This window comes from Typopeltis vanoorti, chromosome 1, assembly GCF_054136105.1.
Source record: "Typopeltis vanoorti isolate ZY-2024b chromosome 1, IOZ_Tvanoo_1.0, whole genome shotgun sequence".
NCBI classification, from domain to species: Eukaryota; Metazoa; Arthropoda; class Arachnida; order Uropygi; family Thelyphonidae; genus Typopeltis; species Typopeltis vanoorti.
The window spans coordinates 88,785,287-88,806,431 of record NC_143549.1 but is presented as its reverse complement, the minus strand read 5'-3'; the positions used below and the strand labels follow the sequence as shown (position 1 = coordinate 88,806,431).

Sequence of the window (21,145 nt, the reverse complement as noted above, 5' to 3'; positions counted from 1 at the left end):
TATTCATTGGGAGCTGATTTTATGTTTTTAAATCCGTCAAAAGCGATTAATGATGTCGTCAATCTTTGTACTAGCCTGCCTAACCAAAGCAGATCACAAATGTAGAATTAATAGATACTGTCTCTTTTTCTCCTAGAGCATTAACGTTTCGCAGTAATACAACAACAAAAAGACTTCACTTATGTAACTTGTGGGGGACGGGAGAGCAGCTCTTTCCCAAAATAGCATAGGCTACTAAGAAACACACTGTAAAATATCCTTTTCCTCATTTTTCTTGATCATAGCTACGCTTTGCTTTAAGGGTACACGCGATGGTTTAGGCTTTTTTTGTTGCTAAAGATGAAAAAGTTTGCGAAAACTAACTGCCTCAGTGAAATTGGAATTTGTTTTTCTTTTCAGCCAGCGGCTTCAACTACAGAACACTTCTTTCACATCACTCTCAGTGCAAACTTCAAAATAGTGGCGCTGTATACCGTTCCAAAATGCAATCTACCTTCCGTTGTTCAAATTCTTTTTTGTTGTTTGAATCTTTGCTCTTAGGAAGAAACCAGAAAGCAGTTTTTTTTTTTTCCCTTCAAATTCTACTTCTGCTGAATCCTGTGAAATTCCAGAGGTTGGTAGATCAACCTATAGTACATTACTACCGTGTAAGGGTTAATTCAGTGTTTCTCAACGTTTTTTGGATCATGCCTCCATCTCAAAGATCTTGATCCCCCCCCAGCATAATAGTCAGCCATGTTCTGAAAAAGTATAATATAAATATGTGCATGTACATTTTCTAATTGCCTCCAAAATATTCAAATTGCCCGCGTTGAGAAACACTGGGTTAGTGGATGGTAAAATCTAAAATGGAAATTGAATAGAATTTTCTATCTCATAGAGATGAGCGGCATACGATTCTTATAACTTTGAATAAATTTTCAATACACATCATTTCTCACTCTCTTGATTTATAATATATTCTGGATTCTAATTTGGGAATATGTTTACTTTTTTTTTGGGGGGGGGGTACTAAATTACAGTCCTTTATTCATCTTTCGCTGTCATTTTCTACAGTTTAATATTTTTTTATGACTTTTTCTTTTCTTCTGTAATGTGTTGAAATCACGGAAAGTAAAAACGACATTCCAAATCTAAGTAGCATGTTGGGATTAGGAACGTCTTCTTTCGTCTAGAACACTGTAGCAGTGGACTCAATCTCAACGATGATTGGAGGTGGAGACAATTTCCTTACCGAGTTTCTCAAAGTTAGGAGAATGCCTCCTACTCTGTTTATGAAATGATATTTATATTAAACTTTCGAGGGTACTCAAAATTTTCTCATTTGCCTATAGCCATATTGCAGTTAAGTGAATGGACTCCCCTTCCTCTTTATTAAACGGGATTGAGTGGTAAAAGCCCGTTCATTAGACCTTTGTATGGAATTTGGTTATTAAATATAAATATTACTTGCATTTCTTTTAAGAATCTTGCTTCCCTGAGAAGCCAACAGCTAAATGGCAACCATTATCAATAATTCATTTTTATCAAGTATTCTAAGACTTACTAAATATCCATGAGACTAGGCCTTTTTTTTTTGTCACCCAGTTTTAGAAAAGAAGAATGTATAAATTTAAACAACGAAATCTTTCAAAACTACTTTAACGGGTGACTAATGGAAGAGTATTAAACAACAGCCCTTTTTTGACGGGGGGGGGGGGGAAAGGCTCTTGTTCGGTCTTGTAATTTAAAAACTCGGTGGCGCCAGCTACTTTGCTACATCGACGGTTGCTGCGTTTATAGGGGAACACAACGCTACTAATTTCATTATTCTTTATATGAAAAGACGATAATATTTGAATATCGGTGTAAATAATCCTGTTGTAGGGATTCCGAGATAAATGCGGTTAAAGTGGAGAACCCCTTGAGTAGAGAGAATCAGTTAATGATGTTTTTTTTTTTTTTAAAAAAAAAACACGTTGGCACTTTTATTAAAAATAAGGATCTCGTTAACTTTGAGGGGCTTGCGTTTGATGAACAAAATATCCTACTTATCAATTAAATACCATATCCACAAAATAACGATATTCTTTCTCACGCATAGTAACTCAAAGACATTGTATTTTTAATGAACTTTCTTAGTTATCATAGATACTTAGAGGGCGCAATGTTCATACAGTTCCGTAGTTTCTGCCAAATCTCTCAAGCTGTTATAATAGCACCAATCGCATTTAATTAAATATACAAGAACCTTGATAAACGCATGATAAGAATGTATTATCGCTGTTCAAGAATAAGGGAAGTGTCAAGACCGTAGAGATAAATGAAACAGGAAGTTTGTGCTGCAACCCAATCACTGTTTAGTTATCAGCTTAATCGCATATGTTGAGGGTGTGGTCTAGAGAAAGAAGGATCATCTCAACCTAGAGCTTAAGAGTAAAGTTTTGATAGGTAACGTCAGTAGGATTTTCTTGAGCGTGCAAAGAGTTTTGGCACGAAATCTAGTCTTGGCATACCTTCTATCCTTCATATTGAAGTTTATGAAACTTTGTCACGCAATAAAAATATTATAAGATGGTATTTCCCATTTTAAACTGCCACGTGTGCTCTGGTTGTTCACTTCCGAAGGGCCTTTGCTTCTATGGATTGTTGGTCTTGATTGAGAAAAATAAACTACAACCCATCAAATGAGGAAAATCGACATTCATATTTATTATTTCGTTGAACATAAAGAGAACAATGTAATATGAAAAGAATTAATAAAATGCGAATTGCTGTATCATGTTTTAGTGTATGCCAGTGGTATATTCCGGAGAAGCTGGTAGAAGTTGAAGACAAGTTTAAGCAATTACCGCTGCTAATCACTTATTTGTACAGTTCACGACAGATAATTTTGGTAAAAATGTATGTTTTCCCCGCTCTAGTTCCCTTGCTGAATTTCTGTGAGCTGCTACCCCATCACTTCTACAATTAGTTTTTAGCAGTGCGTGCGTGCCAGATGTCTAGAAGTCCTATCGTAAGGCTTCGACTTTCTTCCGGTGTTTCTTATTTTTTTTTTCCCCTTGCTGCTGAAAAGCCAGACGAATCTTGGACATTTATATATCTACTGATAAATGCTCATGAACTGCCTTTTTAAGTGATGCGCCAGATGCACATGTCCCAAAGAGTAATTCTTTTCAACGTCATTAATTACAGCTCCTCTTTATCGTTTGCAATGCGGTTTGTCTAATGGCGTGGCTACGGTTGCCACTATTAGAGGGAAGTGAAGTTACTATCGGATGGATAATTTTCCACTTAACTTTTTTTTTTTTTTTGTTAACGAAATATATACTGGATAGTTTCGTGATAAATCAGATAAAAACTGGATCGATTAGCTCAGATTTTTGTTTTTTAATTCAGTATAGTATTGCTAAGTGTAAATTTTTAATTGTAAAATCGAACTTTTTATTGCAAATAAATCATCTGATTCAAACGCATTTATTTTTAAATAAATAAATTTATGTAAAAGCTAAATGAAACTTTGTAATTACAGAATGGATTCCTCTTTTATGTTTGTTTGACAGTTACGAACAAACGTCGTGGTTCTTCTCTCCTCCCCCTCCTTTTTTCCTCCTGTTAACTTCATACTTTGAACTTGACTATGGTGCTAAGCTAAAATTTATTTCAATATAATATCATTCCCGTTCTTCCTTGAAAATATGTGGCATAAAATAAGTGCTTTTTGTTACTTAGGATTGAAAAGTCTTTCAATTACACAAGAGTATGGCAATGGCTATCAAAAAAAAAAAAAAAAAAGAGGGATACCAACATAGAAAATACGGGGGAGGAAGTTCTTTATTTGCAAACCACAAATTTTCTTCTAGAATATAATATTTTTTTTTTTTTACATGCATTCATTTTCAAATACTTAAATCTTCTGTAAGTCGAAAAGACTTAATTTGGACTAACGTCTATCTCCTATTATCCGTATATTCAACAGTTATTTATACTTTTAGTCAATGCATAACTATGGTTAGTTACTATGCAAGCGATGTGAAGAATTTCCTTGCTTTTGAAAGATCTGGAAATGAGACGTCCGTCACTGCATATGTGATGAGATTCAAAACCTATTGCAGAACACATTTCACAACATTTTTGGTGATATATAAGAACACTTTTTCTTGCAGATCGAATCCTAAATTTTTTTCCAATATAGCAAAAGTACTACTACTATCTCTTTTCACCGAAAGGTGAAGGAATACAAAAATACAGTTGGCACCAACTACTATCAAAGTTGATAAATTTTAGAAAGAAATAATTGTGCCTAAAAAAAAAAGAATCAATATAGTTATGAATAAACCAAAAAAACATTGATATCCCTCTCTGAAAACTTTTATCAGCGTGTAGATTTTTTTTAATTAGCGGAAATCAAAAGTTGGTAAAAGTTAGTGCTTCCAAGTTACATAATGTAATTCAAAAATCTTCATGGGGATGAAAATTTTAAACTATTGGCTCTTGTTTAGCACAATCATAGTTATTGGCTTGTTTGCCACAACAATGACTGCACGTGTTTTCCTTGGGTAAATCGCAAATACGTTTTTACATACTAATTGTTTTTCTCTTCAGATATATGCTATACTGGGTACAGCCTGATGTGACGTCACTTGCATCCGTGCAACAAGATTCGTTTTCTTCGTGTTCATCCTATTAATTGGTATAAGATGCCTATAAGGTACTAGAGCAGCTGCTTGATCCTTGAAGTGTTCCAAATGTCCATTAACCCTCCTTCCCCAACTCTAACACAGTAACCGCATTATGCCACCTGTTGAAATTTTTATGTAGTCTACGTGTGTCCGGTGTTCATATTTTCTCAGGTCTTAAACGTCAAGCTAGATTCATGGGAAACTACACATTTTTTCGAAAAGCGGGATACATAGTTCATTGACGTTCGCGTGCCCGGTTCTAATCTTAGTTGCCTTCCCTTAATACCCCCATCTTTCTTCTCTTTTCCCCACATATCTCATTCTTGTAGTCGACTGTAACTCCTCCCCTCTTTGCCACAATGTTTACTCGCGCCTAGCCTCCTTTACACGATCTGTCTATGATTAGGGGTATTCATAAGGCTGATGGGGTCAAAAGAAGATAGAGCTGTGGCCCGAAAAGCATTATTTTTAATCTTAAATTCCTCCTTTTTCTCTTTACGGTTTCATTTTGGTTTTTATCTTCGTGGTTGGCTACCATCACCTTGTCAGATCCCAATATTGTGAGGATATGATGACAATACTCGCTGCTATAATGGGAATTGGATTGAAGATGGAAAGAGTGTGTGTGGGGGGGGGGCAGGATAACAGGAAAGCGGTTAGTACTCATGGTTCAAAAACAAGTGACGTGACCTAATATAGTGCCTTGTTCAGAGGAGGTATATAAATCGCTCCCTTTTTGGATTTGTCTGTTGACGACTTGTGTGTGATAATGATGTGTAATATAATATGAGATCTAAATACAGTATCATTCCTACAAGGTGAAAACGGAAGTTCCTTTAGCATTTCTTTTACTTAACGAGTGGTACCGGTTTTCGATGTAGAAGACTTTTCATAATTGGAGGAGAAATAAATAAAAAACCGAGGCCAATAGTACGCGCTTTTTAAGGTATAGTTTGTTTACAGTAAAGAAAACTGGGGTAGACAAGGAAAGTCGTTTGGATTTCTTTCATATACAAAAGTGTCATGAAACCTATACTACGTGTGTCTCTCTCTCTTTGTTTTTTACATGTTCACTATTACGTGTCAGTGAAAAGTTTATATAAAAGACTCGTTAATCTTAATCTGTGACGTAATCCCTCAGAAATACAAAATTTATTATGCATCGGAATGTTCTCACAAGACCTCATTTTCTATTGCCTCGCCTTCCAGCGATTTTAAAACGCACTGTGCTACTTTCTATCCGACTTAGATAGTAATTAGACAAAAAAGAAGACTGATGTTCAACACGATTTACCTCCCCAATAATAATAATTTACATAAAACTAATGATAAATTTCGGAACCAACACGACTGCAGGCAGTGAAAATTGTCACCTTTTTTTTTTTTTTTTTTGTCTTCTCCATCCCTTCTAACCTTAGGTGTAATTTTGAAATGTCCTTCGGTTTGAAATAATAGGACATAACGTAACTAAAATTTGCCTAAAGCTAACTGCAACGGGAGATGTTTTAGAGGGAACGGAAATATCTAGGTCACGGGGTGAGGTGGGGGGGGGGATTCAAAGCATGCTGTGGCTCATTCCAAGCAGCAGCGAAATCAGTGAAAGAAGGATTTTTTTTAAAGGAGATTTGAGCTTTCTCTCAATCCCCCCTCTCAAAACACACGCGCCCAAACACTAACAAGATAGACCATTCCAAACGAGCACTTTGAGAATAGTTCTAAATTTATCTGACTTTTGAAAAAAAAAAAAAAAAATGGTGTACAGAAAGTACGATTCCAGTTCTTCTGGTATCGTCTACTTCTGGTAATGGCAGGCACTTTTTAGAATTTATTATAGTGATTATTTTAAAATATTCATTAATTAATTTTGATGAAATTATGCTTATTAAGTCCAGTGAATCAAAAGTATTACGTTCATTATCTCCTCTGGTTTTTGAATGTGAATCCCACCCACAAATGGTTGTAAAACGCTTGTGCATTTAGTACCATGGGTGGGCTACGCGTGAGATGAGATAACTTGGAAACCCTGCTCTACAGACCAAATGTAAAACTTCTTCAACCCACCTGAGGCCTCTAAATAAGCAGGGTGATCTTCACGCTGGACTATGAAATTCACTCTTAAGGAGTTAAAATTTTTTTCTTTGCAAAAGTCAACCATTTTGCTACTTTTTTTCTTTATAGAAATTTATAATATTAAATCTCAGTAGGAAAAACATGAACCTTTTTGGATTCCTTTTTTCCAACTAAATAATAAACCCAACCCAAATTCTTTTTCTAGAGTTTACTATTTGTAAATCGAATTGTAAAATTAATAACATTTTATGTTTCCATAGGTAGACGCAGGTAAAGCAATACAGGACATCAAAATGTAAAATATATTTGGAACAAGGGGATCCTATTTCAATAACTGTTGAATCAAAATCGTTAAAATCAAAACACGCACATTGGGATAGACAAATATTAAGCTTTATCAGTAGATAAAGCTTAACATTAATGGAGTGCCCTCCCACGATGAGTTCTTGGACGCCTTGGAAATATCACATAATTGATAAAAAGAGCACCGGGAAACGAGTGTCTTTAGTCAAGAAATACTGGATCCCATAAATATTATCTAATGTACCATTATTTAATAACGTAGTTTGTCTATAAATTAAAACAGTAACTTCTATAAAAAGCCTTTCCGCTCTTTAATAATAATAAAAAAATTGAAAAGTATAGAGCCGAAAGGCTTCTGTTTGACATAAGCAAGATATTATGCATAATAATATAACCTGCAGCATATTATAGATCCAACCATATTTTATAGCCAAACATAAAGAGAAAGTTTAAAGTTTCGAAAATTTGCCAACACAGCTTATGAGGATATAACATTTGGCATCAGAGTTGCCTTGATTTTCTCTGCCCAAGAGCCTATGTTCGTCTTTTAAAATAAGTGTGCTTAAATTAGGTTCCACTGGCACTACAGCTGTTTCGTACTGTTGGTTCTTGTCAAACGGCAGAGCAAAAACACTAACGATCCTATGTCAGAAAGTTAAATTAATCATAAATGAACTCTCGGTAGGTGCTTAATTAAATAAATTATTAAAACCGAACAGTAAGGCTTCAATTTGGCATAACTAATTGTTCAAAGTAGTGAAAAGCAATGCAGCTTCGATACCGAAGGCTTCTCTGTGGTAAACTTTCGTAATTTTCGATTTTGGTTACAAAATAAGGCCGGAACCACCATATCTTTAATTTCAATATGTTATAAGGTTTATTTCATAATACGAGCTTTTTTAACATAAATATTGAACTTCTGGTAGCATTTTGTGATCACTACTTTTATCTGTTTATTTGTATGGGTTCCCCCTCCCGTTCCTCATCTGTCCCTTAGGACTGGTTGAGCCCTCCTATTGAGGGATTAGATATGTATTTATGACTGTAAATTCGTGCGTTCACGGGCCTGTTTTGAGGGACAAAAAATCCGTGTTTCCAGGTGAAAAAACCCTCTTCTGCTAACATCTTTAGAATGAGACCAGATAAAGGTACCTCACGTCATGGACTGGAATCGAACCCGGTCTTTCCGACCAAATGGCGTCGTCTAAACCGACTGAGCTACGAATACTCACTCGATTACTACTAATCAGTGTTGATAATCTCAAATGTAGCCGCTTTCTATAGAACAGTCATCCATTTTAAGATGGTAAGATAATTTATTTTTATCAATTCTATCTTCTAAGAGAAGGAATATTGATTTGCCTCCCCCCCTTTCGTTGTGTCCCCACAGGGTGCATTATCCTGTCACGTATGAAAGCGTTCCTGTTATCTGGCCTACAGCATTAAAAAAAAAAAAAAAGTGAACTCAATTACAAATTACTGGAACTCATTCTTCACCACCCTTCTAGCTGAACTCAATCACGTTACAAAGTAGAACACAGCGAAAGCGTTCCCTCATAGATCTCCAAATGTGCATTTGTCAGAGGGTGTATGTAACTCTTCTGAACGCCATCGCAAAATTAATGACGTGTCAGGAAGCTGTTAGATATCGCTGCTCTTTTGTTTACTGGAACAACTCCAAGTCTTATCTGGAAATAAATCGGTACTTGGGTGAGTTTAGAGACATACGACTCTTTAGTTTTATCAGCACTGGTTATGAGCTGCTGTAATTAATGCATGCGTTATAAATGGACTTATATCTGCCATGTTGTATCTGAAACACGTGATATTCTCATAGCCCTAAGACTCTTCAGGAAGTGTTCCTAAGGACTTCGTGTGGTGGCCTGTCTATTTTTGCTTTTTCACCTGGTGAGATTGTAATGATTCCTTTTAACCGGCTTTTAGTTCATAATGAAAGCTGTCGGCAAAAAATAAGCACACAAATACTCCTTCACATTGCCAACCAAGAGAAATCTTTTTTTCTTGGTCGGCAATGTTGGAGATTATGGCAAATATACATTCATTTCTATAACTACACGGAAAGTCTGATCTGTCTATTTTCCGTGTGGATGTAATGACATCGGAAACCGTCAAGTACCTCTCAGTGGGAGGGAGATGTGTTCAGATTGGCTTCCCACAGAGAAAAATGTCTACAACAAGAATGGAGAGCTATCAGAAATGACCCGCCAAGGAACAGTTTTGCAGTGGTTAGGGTAGTCGATCAGGAAGGAATTATTAATAATGAGCCAGAAGTATAATTGGAAGTTCGAAGATCTAGAGCAGTAAAGAAGTACAAGATGAATGAAATAGGATTCGAAGCAGATGGGATGGAAAGATAATGAAACAGGTCACTAAGCCTAATTTTGTTTGAATGCTGTGATTTGGTTTAGTAATCTTGCAGAGACCTCTATGACGAAGCCGTTTGTTGGAGTTATTTTTGTTTTTTTCTCATTCATCTCTTCCATTGGTTATTCTTTATCGTGGTTTCTAGAGTTTTATGCATATTATATTGCAGTTAAAAGAACTTAATGCGGAAGTGCATGGGTGGGCTATCACTTTAGCATATATCCACCCTACAATTTGTTTTATTAATGTTCGGCACACCTTATCATGGTTTCTTTTACCCTTCTGAACATTCAAGAAATTTATCGCCCTCTAGACTTTAGCTTGGTTATTAACCATTTCTCTAAAGTACATTTCCATATTGCGATAAATGCCGTAATAAATTATTCAAAAAAGCAATTTTGCTAATTTAGCATTCTTCGTAGATGAATCTTGGGGAGTAAACTTTTATCTTGCTTCTGTTCGGGTGATGTTGCATACAAATTTCAAATTAGAGAAAAGAAAACAAACCAAAAAAAAAAATCCCTATGAATATACTTTCCCGTTTCCACGAAGAATAGTCAGGTCGATATTTGTTTGATGATAGAAGTGGGGGGTCTCTATAAATAGCCCTAAAATTAACTTAAGCAACCGTCAGAAATGAAGCGTTGCTCAAATAGAACTAATAACCTAAATCTTGATACAGACAAGAAACAAACTACAGTACTTCCTCCCTCTCTTTCTCTCTGTCTCACTCACTCTGTGTGTCTGTGCGAAGAGGTGGGGGGGGGGAGAAAGGAAAAAGAAAAACATAACACGCAGCCAACTGCAACATATGGCTGCATTGTTGTACCCACAGACTTTTTGTTTTGTGTCCAAGTCTCGTTTCTTTTTGGGTTTCTTTACACGGCGTCCAAGCAAGCATCTTATTAGTACAGATAGTCCGCCACAAAGGAGAAAAGGTTGGTGCACTTTTTGAAGGCATGCGGGCTTTAAAGAATGAGAGAAAATATAGGTAGTCGGCAGGAGGGTGCAGCGCCTACACACGTGATGTCTTTTATGTCTATGAACCCATAACAACCTCCGAGTTGTCAGCTGCTTGAGTTAGGTTTGCTATTTATAGATGCTGTAAGACAGCAGACCAAGTTATTACAAGAAGGACAACAGATTTACAAAGCTTTATGTGCCTACCTTAGAAGCGTTGTTTTTATTATTTTATAAGTGGAGATATGAAGTACCTTTTGGATAAAACAATATTCAAATAATGCCATCATCTTTATGTAATTTGTTTGAAGTTAAAAAAAAAATGTGGACAATTTAAAGATATGAGAAGATTTGTGATTTTTTTTTTTTTTATTGTAAAGTTTCGAGTCGCGAAGAAATGTTATGATTATTTGTTATTCTTAACTCTTGAATGTTATACAGTGCTTTAGTCTTGCTTTGTCTTTTTTGTATGGGGAAGGGAATCTACTCCTCCTTTTATACCTGTGAAGGAATAATAAACACCGTTGTGAATGTGATATCAATTGTATCCAATCGTTGGTCTTTTGAAGATGAAATACTTAATAACAAAGCGTGGGTTTGAGATACTATTTTCATAAAGAGAAGGCAGAAACACAGTACAGCAGTACAACTTAAGTACAGTTATATTTCTGATGGAGTGTAAATGATTGTTTTCCGTCCAATGAGCGTGGAGGAAGTGAAGAGCAGTTATAAGAGAGAAGTTGCCTTTTAATTGAATATTTTGCAATATTTGTTACAACAGCGCTCCATTTTCTTGCAGCTGTCTGTCTTTTAAGGGAAATGAATGCAATGTAAACTGTAGTTGAACAGGAAAAGTTTCACATCCTGACTATTGGAATCTGGGTGACGAAATAAAGTTTATGCTAATTTCTTTCCTTGTCGAAACCTATTTATATGCATTTTTGCAATTTCGTTTATAAAATAATGTGTATTTAACCAACACAAATTCGTTAAAAGCATTGTTATAATATTTTTAAGTCTTATTATTATTATTATTTTTTTTTTTTTTCAGTTTGAGCTCATACAGATTGAGTATCGGTTTTATTTGCGTATCTGGCATGCGCAATATTTTATTACATATTACTGTGATGTGTTCATTAGCATACAAAAGCAGCAGTCGTTTATTTTTTTAAAATAATTTTTATTTATCGTTTAAAAATAGTATATTCACAATAATTCGGTATTTCATACACTTGTATTTTTATTTTAAAAAATACTTTTGCACTTTGTTTTTATTCTGTTTTTCCTACTAATCTCAACTCTTCTGCACGATAAGATATGTTGTGATACTGTGTGAACTATCAAATTAAGACTGCTATTCAAATTCTTATGGAGTTCATACAGCTTTTGGGCTGGCTAGACATCGATGCTTATCTTGTCAGTATAAAATATGCGTGGGCAAAAGATTAGGTTAAAGCTTTTCAAGTCTTTATATAGTAAGAAATTGGTAAATCCCTTTTAATTTCAAGTTGAGAGGATGAGCTGGAGATGCTTACTTATGGGATTGTCAGCAGCTTGATTTTTGCAATCAGTGATCTTCTTGCTCCATAATTTGCCATACTTCATGTTCATGAAAAGGGAATTATTGATCTAGATTGACTTGATTCGTAAACACCGCAGTGGCGGATCTAGACCCTAAGGGGGTGGGGTAGTGAGAAGTAATGAGAAACATTTATGATGTTTTTAATATTTATTAATATGATTTACTTAATTTTTTAATTTGTGATGTAATTCAAAAAAAAAGGACATTTACAGGAGTATTTCGAATTCCGCAGGTATACGGTTTTTTTTTTTTTTTTTTTTAATGATGTTGATATAAATATTTCTTGTCCTCAGAATATGATGAAACTCTTCCATGGAAAGAGATTCATGATCCGACACATATTCATGCATTTTTGATCGTGGAAAAGAATTGCCGTTGTCCATGAACAAAACGGTGTTCAACACAACAGATTCCTTTTAAACGTGGAAAAAGCCACTGAGATGTTTGAGGTCAACTCATCGATTCCTGTCCGAAAGAAAATGTGAACATTATTTTTATATGACAGTTTTATTTCTAGTATGAAAATGAACTTAATTCACGCTCGCTATTCTTTGGAATCTATTTTTGAATAGAATAGAAGTCGCAGAGGACATAACGTAGTCGCACTTCGCATGATGTTATTGGGAAATAATGCAAGCTACACTTTGAAAGAACGATGAATGACCAGCACGGTATTCACATCTAGGGAAAGAACTTTGCATTAAACATAGGTAGAGTCATGTGGTGGTCATTCTGGATTTTTATTTTTTTTTTACACGTGCAGTTTTGGAAGAAAGGAAATCCCCCCCCCCCTTTTTCTCGCACTGCAGACATTTGCTAAAGAAAGAAGCGGTCTTCTGTTTCGTAGCGAATAATTATTTTTAGCATCTCCGTTGTTGTCTGTAAACGACAACATCCTTTGATTGGAAAGATCGGTTCGAATCCCGTCTAGCAAGCTAGAAACATACGAGCTTTTTCAGATGAGGATGAGTCATCAGGTCTCATCTTGATGACCAGTCAGACAATCGATTTGGTGTTTTCTCCTATAAACTTATGGAGATGGAATTATCCACTCTATCATAGCATTAATTAGATTTATATAAAACCAAGTTACTTTTCTGACTGTTAGGTTAGTACCTAACACTAAAGAGAAGACGTAATTAGAACAACTGTTTCTTTCAAATTATTAACCGTCGTTCCTTTCAATGCATTTACTTGCACTTTCTCAAGTGCTGTAAAATTTCTTATAATATTTCTTACTTATCTCATCTTCCTTTTTACCCTCTTTTACCTTCCGGTGTCGAGGATTTATTAATCATCGGACCTCAAACCGTTCACAGGATAAGGTGGTCAGCCCTACGCCCCGGTGTGTGAAAAACCCCAGGATAAACTGTGGGGGGAACTCTGCTATCCACTCCCAAGACCGGCTAACTTGGCTATGGCTGAGGAAGATCCTTAAGCTCCTCGCATCGTCGACGGGAATTGAATCTAGGACACTCCTTCCTCAGGCATATGGTTGCGAAGCGCAAAGCCACTAGGCTAACGGCGCGGTATTTTCTTTCTTATGGACATCTTAATCTTTTATACCGACAGATATTATTTATTTATCTTAAGATAAGCGAAGACTATATTTAATCGAAACTCAGTCGGTCTCATAGCAAGGAGTTTGCGTGAACAAATGACCCATTCAGCAAGCAGCTGATAGAACATTATGCTAACCTTAAGATCTGAGCTGACTCATAAACAACCCAACTCAATGGTGGTTCACATTCCTCATTTTAAATATATATACATTTTAATAAATTATTTCGAATCATACCAAATGAACGTATATTGTATTAGCATGATATCAGAATACACGGTAAATGCGGATAAACAAGCTCACTGAGTTATGTGAATAGATCCTCGTATCGATAATTGAAGAAACCACCTTTGATTTTCATTATAAAATTGGAAGAGGAAGTCAAACTAATATACCATAACTTTTTCGTTTCGGCTAAGGTTGATAATGTTGATAATGAATATAGCCGCTTTCATCGCAGAATTCCATCGATTGTAAATTCCGCTTCAAGCTTCTCTCTTCAGTTACCATGGATTGAAAACCTTTATTTAATTCTCTAATGAGAATTAACGACTAAAGTCGTTAATGACGTTACTCTTTAGTTGGAAACTCCTGAGTTCGAATCTCGCCTAGGACGCGAAAATCTTTAAAACTCTCAAAACCATGCCAATCTACATACGGGATGGCAGAGTTTCCCTCCGAGGAGGGGAAAAAAAAAAGTTTTTCATGTCTTAAAAACGTCCAGAGAATAGATGCAGTTGACAGACAAAGTTACATTACAACCAATAGCAATATACTGGTTGGATAAGATGGTGCAGTATGCTGGGCCTATATCCAGTCGACTTGAATGTCCTTCTGTCGTTTTCTGTATGTTCATTGATCTCATGCATCCTTCTAGCATATTTGAACGCCGTATTTTTGTTTAGTAACAGAACCGTTATGCATTATCCCTTTCCACCACTTGGATGACTGACTGACCGTTTCGTGGTTTAACTGTTAGCATCACCAATTCTCCTACGGTGTTTTTGATGCATGATCAAATTCTCTTTCAGTGTGTGTGCGCGCGCGATGATACTATAATCCTAGAATAGCATGAAGCCTTCAGAATCCTTTATACATTTAACATCCGACTGTTCGTTCATATGTAAGATGATTAATCTATTCCGTGAAGTGTTAACTCCAAAAATGGAGAATTTTTGTCTGCTGTCAGCTCTTTTCTATTTTAGTAGCGTATGGAAGTGCTATAAATTGTTTATTTAACAAAACTGATACTAAACTTCATGGTTTTGCTTTCATTCATCAAAATTGCATTAATTTATCCATTAATTTTTTTTAATTATTATTCTTTGCAGTTTCGGAGATCAAGCCAATCTTCGGATTCCAGTTGTGGGGAAAGTGAAGCAATTCCATCGGTAAGCATGACGCCAAATTGTTTTATTCTCCCTTTACCTTATTTATTTTGCTTGCTTCCTCTTTGTCAAGGCCTAGAACGGCGTCTGCGCGCTCTAAAAAAAACTGTTGGGTTGAATTCCACTATGAGCATAATGTTTATGATTTTTTAGGTAATAGATGAATTGTATCGCACCTTATGATCACATCTTACTCACTGAAGATGTAAAATGACTTAAAGCAGTTTCCTATTTTGTCTCAAGAGAAATGTTTCCGCATTATATAACCCGTTATTCTATCCAGGTATACACAAACGATATGTTTACTACCTTTCGTGCGTTTGATTTCCTTTAGTTGAGCAATATTGTCATCGCTCAAATTCAGTGATCACTTTATTAGCTGTCCAAACTGCCTTGGATAATATGTTTAATGTCGTGGCACATTCAAAGTTGGACAGTATCTTTTGGATACTTTCTAACTTTGAATTGTGCATCTACATTCAACAAAATTGAGACCAAACTTACCATAGTTTTCCTTCCCTTCATCGAAATTGCATTAATTTATCCAAATTTTCCCCGAATAATCCGAATGTTCCCCGACATTAAAGCATGGTTATCTTAGCATTTAATAGCTGTTAGATTAACATGGAACAATATTGTACGAGCTATTTTGAAAAGACCAATCGATAACTCTGATTGAACAGGTTATGATTCTGAGAAACAGACGATTGTGGGATAATGTGCAAACAGCATAAGATGAATCAGAAGATGGGTGCTTATGAACAGTGGTCAGCAGCTATTTACCAGGAAGAAATGGTCTGTAGACAACGAAATAGCTATCCAGAAAAATATTTTTGGTACATAATTGGATTGGATTGTGAGTAGTAGTGTTGTTTAGTTATTGCAGCACTTCTGTGCATCAGAAAATAAAAAAGCCACCCATAATGGATATTGTAACACTGAAATCGATCGCTTTTAAATCAGAAGAGTCACATGATGCAATGAATTCAAATTACAGTTATACAGGCTGGTGGAAGAATCAGGATATGGAGAAGATAGCACAAATCTGTGGAGCCATCAAGTATAGTATTAGAAATCGAAATCCTAATGCTTTGGTTTTGGTCACTATAATCCTTTTATGGCAATGGCAATTGTTTATTCGTTTTTAATGTTTTTTAGCCAATCAGTTGCTTGATTTAAATCAGATTGAATATTTGTGGCAGTTATTTTTTTTTCTCGAGCGAATAATGTAATAACCTTATCCATTACCTACTGTAATTGGACAATATTCTTCATAAAGAGCGTCCTAATAACACGTTTTTATTTAAAAAAAAAAAAAAAAAAAACACCTCATCAGATCTGAAATAAGCTTTTATACTGAGTACTTGGTTATAACACTTCTCCTCCATCAAAGAATAATAGCATTTTGTTACGAAGTAATTTGTTTTTAAGGTAAATTTTTTTGGAGATAATCCCCCAAAATGAAAACGCTTAGAAGTCCTGATAATGTTTCTCTCTTCTAATTTGTTTCTCCATATCTAGATACCGCTTAGAGCAGGGGTCGGCAATCTTTTCAGACTCACGGGCCACATTCAACTTTTATTTTTAATAATCGGGCCGCAAGCCTAGCACGAACAACAGATTCATTATGAATACTTTGCATCTTGAATATGTTTTGCTGAGCAATCAAAGAAGCTTGTAATTTATTAATTTGATTTTTTTCAAGCTTCACAGTTGAAATCCTTGTATTGGCTTTCATGTTGATTCTCGTACTGACGTCTGATATTATATTCTTTCATAGCATCAACACTTATGTCTACATAAGAGCATCATTAAACCTTCTTCTTTCATCTGCAATTTTACATTTTCTTGAACATATTTTTGAAATTATTTTAAACAACTATATATCTGAAAATAATAGTTGATGTTATTGAATTATATTAAAAGACGGATCAGGGAACGCGACTGCAAAAGTGCGACAAAATCTCGGTTGTCGTCGGCTGAAGTCGCATTTGTTATCCCCACTCATGATGACTCACATGGTTGACTCGCGCAAAGTTGCACCCATATCACGAAGTATCGGTATCAAATTATTTTTAATTTATTATTCATATTATAAAATGTATTATTTAAATAATTCAATATACAGGCCACATGCCATGTAAGTATGGTCAACCTTTTATGGGCTGCATGTCGACTCCTGGCTTAGAGTATCCGGTTTTATATGTTAACTGCTAATGCATGCTGTTATACCTACTTTTGCGCCAATTTCGTTTGTCTTCTATTGTTTGGCATTTGTATGCTTTACTGTGTAATACCGTATACTACACTAAAGCAATTATCCATGTTTTTTCTCCCTTTCAACAATAGGTATGCGTGATCACTTAACAAAATCAAATGCTTTTACATATATTTGTCCGCTGTTTTATGAATAAAATAAAAAAAAAATGCACATAGTTGCTATAGCACAGACAATTTTTTTCCTATTGTATTTTGGTGTCAGTACAATGTAGCATCCATCTTATGGTAATTTAACGTATAACATCGCTTATTCTTTGCATTGTAATTGCCTTTTCTAAGGTTAGTATTTCTATGACTACAGACAGCTTAAATTGCGAAAGATATAATCCACAAAACATCTAATTTGGAGTGACTAGTAGCTTAGAAAATAGTTGTGGAATATTGGAGTTTTTATATTGGTTATCTCACGACTAGAACACTTCGCTAGCAATTATCTCATCGAACATCTCTCAGCCGTTCATGACCTATTGCCGTTTATAGGAAAGTAGTGATTTCGGGATTATGTGATGCTCCTCGCATCGGCAGTTGTTTTTATAGTTTTACTCTACTGAGAAGAAAGCAAAAAGAAAAAAAAAACTGTCATAAATAACAGGTTGTTGTTTTTTTCCTCCTAAATAAATTTCTTTAGCAACTCTTTAAGGAGCATAGAAATTGAACATTTAAAGAGCATTAAAACCTTTTTTTTTCTCCTTGTGAACATCATCTTTTGTTTTCATTTGCTCTCCCTCTCTCTAATTAACCTCTTAAGACCACCGAGAATGTACCAGAATGACCCGTTTAGGGTTAATCAGATGATAATCGGGGAAGCATCTTTCCAGTACAAGTTAATTGCAGTATGTGGTTATAAAAACCGCGAATGAGTAAATCATCCTTATCATGACTCGTAATAGGAGTCACAATGAAGTCAATTGGCATGGTTTAATGTACTTTCCAGGAAGTAAGGGCCCAATTTAAGAACAAAGGCTACTGACCACGTTCCATTCACCCATCCTAACTAGGCTTCGGTAAGACGGAGATAAAGTGCTCGAGTTTTTAAAAGAGCCCCCTTCAATGGAACGGCGCTTGGGACTCGTAATGGGATCCCAAAAGGAATTGGAATGATAAGGAAAGGAAGTTGTATTGGAAGGATGGTCTTAGATGGAATGATACGGTTGTAGTAGAGGACTAGGCGCGAGTGCGTGAGTTTGCGTACGTGCTTTCTGAAGAAAGTCGAAGTGCTTGGCGCTGAATAAAGAGCCTTCGAGATAAAAGCAACACTCGTAACAATGTCGGTAATAGGGTGACTGGAACTAAAAGGAAATCAACGCACCCTTTCGGCAATAGCTGTTTACTAGATGACGTTTTTTTTTTCTTTATTTAAAAAACAAGTTGTAAGAATAGTTGGCTTGTTAAGATGAATTATGGTCTTCTGGTATATCAATCAGTGATGGTGGTGGTGTTAGTGGTTGTTAATCTCTTCCTTCGTCCCACCAGATGGCGTCTTCTCCAAAAAAGGTCGTTTACACGAGATCGTTTTGAAACACCGGTAGATAACTTCAGAAGAATACGGCTCTAATATTCTCCATATCTTTACTGTGCGATAAATTGATACCTTGTTGGTCATATAAGGAAATATCTTTTATGACGTGTTTTCAGATACATGCAACTTCATTAACTTCACTCCTTTTTTTTGCGACGATGTCCGCATGGGATCTCCGAGTGATCGCCCTTATTTGATAACTTAAAGATGGATGCGTTAGTTGTGGGCGGACAAGTGACGCTAGTGTTTGGTCGACTGAATTCCATTGATACACTCGTAAGATTAAAGCATCTTCCGCATCGGACATGTGTTGCCCTGAATGAGATTGTCACCGGTTGTTTGTGTTAATTTATACGACTTGACTATTTAGGAGCATTCTGTAGTCCTCTGGTCTCTTGTAAGCAGGTCAGAAACTTAAAGTTCGAGGCAATTGTTCAAAGCTATAAATTGGTTACCTACTTACTCTTACACTTGCTCAAAGTTTTCATTTAAAAGTTCTGCTTGACTTGTCTTTGTTCATTAGGCATCAGGTAAGCAATTCTTTGCTTTATTTAAATAAATTGTCTCCACGTAAAGGACTGAATATTAACCATTTCGCTTTTCCAATTTTGAGCAAGTCTTATTATTGAAATTCCAACATTTTTTTTTTTTTTCCCTGACAGGAAGAATAGATGGATCAAAATAAGTAGTCATCTTAAGAATCATCCTGCTGTCGTCAGCATTCTTAAATTCTTGTGGAATTTTAAAAGTGGAAAGATGCTAAAAGGTCGTGTAGGGTTTCTGTTTTATCTGCCTGATACTCGTGGTACAAATAGGCAATAGTTTTCTAGCCTTTCTAGTGAACGAGATTGTTATAGGAAAAAAATTGATTGCATATACAACAGAGAAATTTTCAATTTGTGTGTGTGTGAATAAGTACTAATCTGTTCTTGAATTTTTTTGACAAGTAGATTAAATATACGAGCGCGTAAGTAAGCTGTATGGCGATTTCACAATCACTATACAACTTGATGCCTTTCCCCCCTACGACATAGTTAACTCAGAGTCAATTGAAAAAAAAAAAAAAAAGCCTGAAAAATATTTCGTATATCGGGAAAATAAACAAGGCATCCATTAAACTCACTTTCTATCCATCAACAGCAGTAATTTCCTCTTTATAAGAGTATGTAGTTTAAAAAATACATATATTTACATATCCTGTTTTAAATGCTAAGAAGATTAGGCCCGCCAGGCTGCGTTCACCTAGTCAACCTGTTGTCTGATATGTAAACTCCACAGACTTCCTTTCCAAATTGAAATAGTGCTTACGTGCCACTGGGGTTCACTAGGCCGAGGACAAATATCTCATCATCGTCACGACGATTCCAATCACAGTTCTTCTGCGAGATTTATCCAAGGTTCACGAGAAACAAGAATGCGTACTTAAATATCTAGAATGAAAATAACACGCGTGTAGTCCGCCCTTGAGTTTAAAATTCGTATCACAAGCGTCTGTTATGGCTGTTTTTAATTTGTAGTAGTGCATTATCCTCTAAGTCGTTGAGTACACGTGACATGTGCTTATTATTTAATAACTGGACGTCTTAATTCCAATATCTGCTGCTGTTGTCGTTGATTGTACAGTAAGAGGGAAATGTTAGTGCGCGCTCTCTCTCTCTCTTCACTGAAATTGGCTTCAAAAACAAATACTATTTAGCCAGCACCTTGTCAGTGGTATGACAGCGTTAACACAATTTCAGCGGGTCCGTTATTAATAATAGATACGGCAATTTCAAAAGTATTTTTGTAGCTCGCTATCCTTGTAACAGTAACAAGGTCAATCAACTCGTCATTTCTATACTTTCGAAGAGATGGTCATTAACTAACTAGCATCCACGTCATTTTCAGTCTTTTTTTTTCCCCTCTTAATTGAAGTTCAGTCTCCAGCTACAATCTTTTAGATCCGGAAATTTCTCTTAAAATATTCATGCCAATCCCACCGGTGAAAATTGTGAAACGCGGCTAGTTAGGCTAACGGGTAAACAATTCAGTAAGCCTATTCTAGAGTCCAAACTGTGCTTTCCCCCCCCCCCCCCCACACACACAAGCCAATTCAAGCCTTCAGGAAGTAGGGTGCTCTTACATTGGACAACGAGCATCATACAGTCTCGAATACCATTAAAAGATTCTCACAAGCATTCATGGCATAGTGGGATTCAGATTACAGTTGTGGTTGGAGAGCATATACGCTAATTACTTGATCAATCCTCCTGATTTACACATCAGGATAAAGTGCGGGTCTACTGACTCACGTGTAGACCCGCACTTTACAGGCAGGCATTCGAAACCAAATCAAACTTAATGGGGGTGGTTAATCCTTATTCTGATTGTGTCCTATATCTGTATATTGCACGTGTTCTTCTGGCTGATTTGCCTACTTTAAGGGACGAAAAACCC

At 35.9% G+C, this 21,145-nt stretch overlaps 1 protein-coding gene across 4 annotated transcripts in view; it reads left to right on the top strand.

The window, feature by feature from the left end:
* LOC150110187 (puratrophin-1-like) overlaps positions 1 to 21,145 on the top strand; it is an 877,727-nt gene that overhangs the window by 456,975 nt on the left and 399,607 nt on the right. For all 4 annotated transcript variants that reach the window (XM_090398282.1, XM_090398290.1, XM_090398300.1 and 1 more), the window contains one exon: positions 14,854 to 14,913. In XM_090398282.1, coding sequence (XP_090254408.1) covers positions 14,854 to 14,913 — 60 coding nt within the window. The remainder of the gene's footprint in view (positions 1 to 14,853; positions 14,914 to 21,145) is intronic.